The following is a 5,206-nucleotide window of genomic DNA, read 5'->3' as shown; positions in this document are numbered from 1 at the left end:
ATATATATATATATAACCAGCAAGAGTAAAACAGCAGAAGAGTCAGAGAATATGGTCAATTTGTCGTAGTTTGCGGTTAGCAGCGAACCCAGAGTGCAGAACAGGGACTCAACTCGGCAGATATACAAAAATATGTTTTAATGGTAAATAAAAGTACAAAATAAATAAGCTGACGGGGCAGCAAAACTTACATGAACAAGGCACGAGGAACTCAGGCAACAAGAGAGACACGGGGAACTCGAGGGACCAGGAAGAGTCAGGGAAAGACTCAGGACAAGACTCAGGAGAACCAAGGGAGAGTACCAACGAAGACGACCCGACAAAGGACAAGACAGAATAGGACGGCTTAAATACTGGGAGAAGACGAGACATGATGACAAACAGCTGGGACGAGACACAGGTGGCAACAATGGAAACTAACGAGGAAGCACGAGGGAAACAGACACAAACCGGGCCACAGAAAAGTACCATCCTTACACAATTTGTCCTATGGTCTAAGCTTATGGCAGCATTACTAAGGGATACCGCAAGAAACCCAAGTAAACTGTAACTTTACGGTTTACCAAAAGCCTTATAGTCTTTACTCCATTTATACTTTTGAACTGAGAACACATTTTTAACTTTACCCATCCAGCTGACTGCTAGCTGCATTAGCTTTGCACAGGTTAAAACAATCATCTTTTGAAGAGACATCATGTTGTTTTTTTAACTGATTTGTTAAAAAACCCATAAAGAACATATCCATCCACCATGTTTTACCTGAAAACATCCACTGAACTGTGACTGTGTGACAAAAAGATACCTGTCATGCTGATCAGTGTTTAATGTCCATAACGGGCATTTTCTTATGCGTCACAAGGTGAAACCAAATATGAATGGGATATGTTTTTACAGCATTAAATCTAATTATCACCGGATACATAAAACATCTTGGAAAATAATTTTCCTGTCAAACATTTTGGGTTATAACATTGAGCCACTTCACTTTTATCAGCTCTCTGTGGATTTTAAAACTCTATAAACCAAACAAACGAGCATCTTTATATGCGACACCCTGCTACTGTAGAGTTCTTTAGTTCTACACAGCCTGAAGTTTGTGAGATGTTTAAAACTTTCCGTCTTTCTCTGTGTTTTGATATTTTTGCATTAGTTAAAATAAACTTTAGCAGATGCAATAATTAAGCTCCAAAACCTTTATAAGAGAGGTAAAAACTCTGACACAGTCGTGGCACATTGTTGCTTGAGTACCATAAAGCTACCAGTAATATATATGCATATGAGGAGAAAATCTAATAAGAGAGATAACTACCCACTCAGTCAAACATTCATCAGTGCCTTTCTCTCCATCAGCCTCGGTGACTGCAGAGCCTCCAGGCTGGGATGATATCAAACCAACGCAAAGATGCATTGACTTTAAATCCCCGTCCAATTAATCATCCAGTCCCTTTGTTTTCCACTTCTGGTGGGATTTTCTTAACAAAGACTCTTATTAACTGGAATCCCTTAAAGAGCTTTATCAATGCAAAGCTTTTCTCATCTTTCAACATTTTTCTCTTGACGTCCACAGTGTGGCACCATCACCTCCGGCTCCTACGTGAATCTGACCCAGAGAAACCTGCAAGACGCCCAGAAGTTCTTGCTGATGCATGAGGTGGTCCAGCCCGTGGTGCCGGTGCCGTACTTCATGGAGGACAACGTTCGCTTCACCCACATCGCAGTGGACGTGGTGCAGGGCAAAGACATGCTGTTCCACATCATTTACCTGGCCACAGGTGGGTCCTTTACTCTGAAAGGAACTTCCCTCTACACGTTTATTTCACTAATTCACTTTTTTATTTGACCAGTTCTGATCTTATATTTTCTGCTGACTGAAAGTAGCACCGAGGCCTTACATGAAAATATATTCTATATTTTCAGTCACTTCATGCAAAAATATTTAGGCATGTTTTCTTCAAGCTCAAGAATCTTTATTATCCCTGGGGGGCAATTTGTTTCATAGTTAGTTGACACACAAAACATTGAGACATTAAAATAACAGATCAACACTGTTCGTTGAGAAGTCTGACTGCTACAGGGATAAATGGGTTTCAGTCTGTTCGTCCTACATCTGGGCTGCAGATACCTGCGTCCAGACGGAAGACACCTGAACTCACCATGGAGTGATGATCAGGATCTGCCAGAATCAGCCTGGCCTTGTTCACTGACCTCGCCTTGTTTAGGTCAGTGAGGTTCTGTACCACACCATTTTATTTATAAAGCACTTTAAACAGCGACAGGGCCAACCAAAGTGCTGAACAAACAGAAACAAACAGCTCAAATATAGAAACAAAATCATAGCAGACAACATAACGACTAACGGAGTGTGATGCGTACAGGGTCAAAACACAGATCCTCTGGTGCTGAAAGCCAGGGAATAGTAGTGGGTTTTTAAGTGGGATTTAAAAACTGTGAGGGAGGGGGTCAGTCTGACAAGCAGAGGTAACTCGTTCCAAAGTCTTGGTCCTGCTACAGAGAAGGTCCTGTCACCTCTGCGCTTAAGACGAGTTCCTGGAACTGTGAGGAGCAACTGGTCCGCTGACCTCAGGGAACGTGGTGGGACATATGGCTGCAGCAGATCAGTGAGATAGGAGGGGGCAGAACTGTTCAGTGATTTATAGACATACAGGAGTATTTTGAACTGGATCCAAAAGTGAACCAGTAACCAGTGCAGTGAGGCCAAGACTGGTGTGATGTGCTCTCTTTTGCCTGTACTGGTTAAAAATCGGGCTGCTGCATTCTGGACCAGTTGGAGTCGTGCAATTAAGGATGACTCTCAGCTAATACCAACTCAGATTTTAGCTCAACTTCTGTAAAACTGACTGAGTTAAAGTCATTCTTGGTTCCTACGGTCAGCTGGCTGTGACACCCACCCTTCCATCAGGTGGAGACGTGCGTCCAATGATTATTTTGAAACTCTCAGTGAAGTCCAATCACTAGTTAATGAGATAATTTTGCTAACACTACGGACAGAAGGTAAAATCCTCATGTCTTGACTTCAGCAGCAGTCAGTCATACTCAGAACTCCTCCATGTTCTCGCACAGGCAGCGAAGCCACAGAGTGTAATTTATGCTCCAGTGTGTGCTTTCTTCAGTGTACACATTGATTCTTACTTATCCAGCCATGAATATTGAACACAACTAAGAAATACTCGACTTAGGCGCCTCAGGCCCATTTTGCACATAAAAGAAATCACCTGCAAGAATATGAATAATACCGATCATCGTCGTGCAGACATCAAAGCTTGGGCTTGGGCAGAAGTTTGATCCTCCATATGTTTCCCAGATGTGCATATATCACAAGCAGTCACTTAAACACATGCCTTTAGATACAAAACTGTTCTTATGCCAATGCAGAACCTACAGAGAGCTCATAAACACCACGAAACAGTTTGTCACAGACGGTGATTAATAACACGCGTGTGCACATGTTGACTCTGTCATGCCTGAGTGATTCCGTCTGCTTATTGATCATATGCAGCAACAATACGTGATGTTAGACCCATCAGAACGTCCCCGGTTGGTGTTTGAGGATCTGTGCTGTGATGGAGCTCTGAGCAGAGCTTGACGTGACCCACTTCACTGTGCTAATGAACCAGAGCCCACTGGGAAATGTCAGCACGCTCCTTTTGTCCAGGACTCTGTTATTTTATCTTTATCGCGTGAGATACGAGCACATTGTGTCTCTTACTTTCTCAAACGTGCACGCACATCCAGTGTGTTCCGGTTCAGCACCGTGTTTTTGTTGTCTCCCTTTAAACCCCCCCTGTCACTGTTTGCACGGCGCTGGGATCAGTGTAGCCGTGAACGGGGGCAGGCCACAGTGCCAGGTCCCCAGACACTAATGAAAACACGTGGACCGCTGCCAGGCCGCCTCGTACTGGACCAAATCACAAGCTATTGTTAACGCCCAGACGCACCCCATGATTTGGGCCATTGTGGGAAACTGATGGCTCCAGCAGGGGGTCCGCTCGAGGTGTGGGGTTCTTCTGCTCCAACGTGATGCTCGCCGGGCGTCTCATCCCGACTGCTACTCGTTGGTCCTGCAGCAGGAGGTTCCTGAAGGTTCTGTGAACACTTCAGAGTTTAGATCAACGTGAAAGGTTTGCTTTAGCATACTTGACATACATGACTCATCATGTGGCGCACCGCTCATTTAAACAACAACCTGTCAATTATTTAATGTTGTAGCTTTAAGTGATAATGTGCTGTGTATCTCGTCAGAGTCTGTTTTTATCTTTACATGAACAGCTGTTCATATGCAGTGTTTGAAACGTACACATTATGTCTGTTTTTCAAGATTGATTGATGTGAATGAAGCTGCCGGGAATTACAAACTAAAGGATAACAAAGTTTATTGTATCGAATCATATTTGGTATGATATTATAAATCATGATTTTACAATACTTTCATAATAGTTTAGTTGAACTTATCTCATCGTATTGAGCCAACTTGAAAAGTCTCAGCTGTAATGTACGTTTTACACATACAGTGGGAAAACAGGACATTATAAGATAATTTATTTTATGCTGCTAATGCAAAGAACATTCATTCATCAATCTATTAGTTTTTTTCTTCAGGATGCAGGGAGCTTATGACTCTCTCTGCTGGTCAATGATGGATAGGCCAGGTGCACCACGGACAGGTCGCCTGTCCATCACCTGGCCAGAAGCAAGACGAGACATGCAGCCATTCACTCTCTCACTCCTAGTGACCATTTACAGTGGTCATATATATATATATATATATATATATATATATATATATATATATATTAAAAGCACCTGGAGAAAATCCACACATCTAGCTGTACAATCCTGTAACTGTCTTTCTGCGAAGTAACAATGCCAACCAACTCCTCCACTACGCAGAACGGAGAATTAATTTAAAAACAAAAGTGTTTAACTTAACAAGAATTAAATTAACATTCAAATGATGGTAACTGTAACAATCTATTCATTGCTAATCAAAACACAGATTAGGAAAAAAAAGCATTTTCTGTGTGAGTGTTGAATGACTGCTGAAATCTGAAACTGAACTGTTGCAATTAAAACAATTAAAATAGAAGCTAAAACAATTAAAACAGAAGCTAAAACAATTAAAACAGAAGCTAAAACAATTAAAACAGAAGCTAAAACAATTGAAACAGAAGCTAAAACAATTGAAACA

At 41.9% G+C, this 5,206-nt stretch overlaps 1 protein-coding gene across 1 annotated transcript in view; it reads left to right on the top strand.

Annotated features, from left to right (window-relative positions):
• sema5a (sema domain, seven thrombospondin repeats (type 1 and type 1-like), transmembrane domain (TM) and short cytoplasmic domain, (semaphorin) 5A) overlaps positions 1-5,206 on the top strand; it is a gene marked incomplete in the record, with an annotated part of 172,932 nt that overhangs the window by 100,926 nt on the left and 66,800 nt on the right. Inside the window, 1 exon segment of the mRNA XM_037694274.1 lies at positions 1,568-1,772. Coding sequence (XP_037550202.1) covers positions 1,568-1,772 — 205 coding nt within the window.

The sequence above is a fragment of the Nematolebias whitei genome, chromosome 20, assembly GCF_014905685.2.
Source record: "Nematolebias whitei isolate Nwh7 chromosome 20, NemWhi1, whole genome shotgun sequence".
NCBI classification, from domain to species: Eukaryota; Metazoa; Chordata; class Actinopteri; order Cyprinodontiformes; family Rivulidae; genus Nematolebias; species Nematolebias whitei.
The sequence above is the reverse complement of the archived record's forward strand: the minus strand, read 5'-3'. Positions and strand labels throughout refer to the sequence as shown.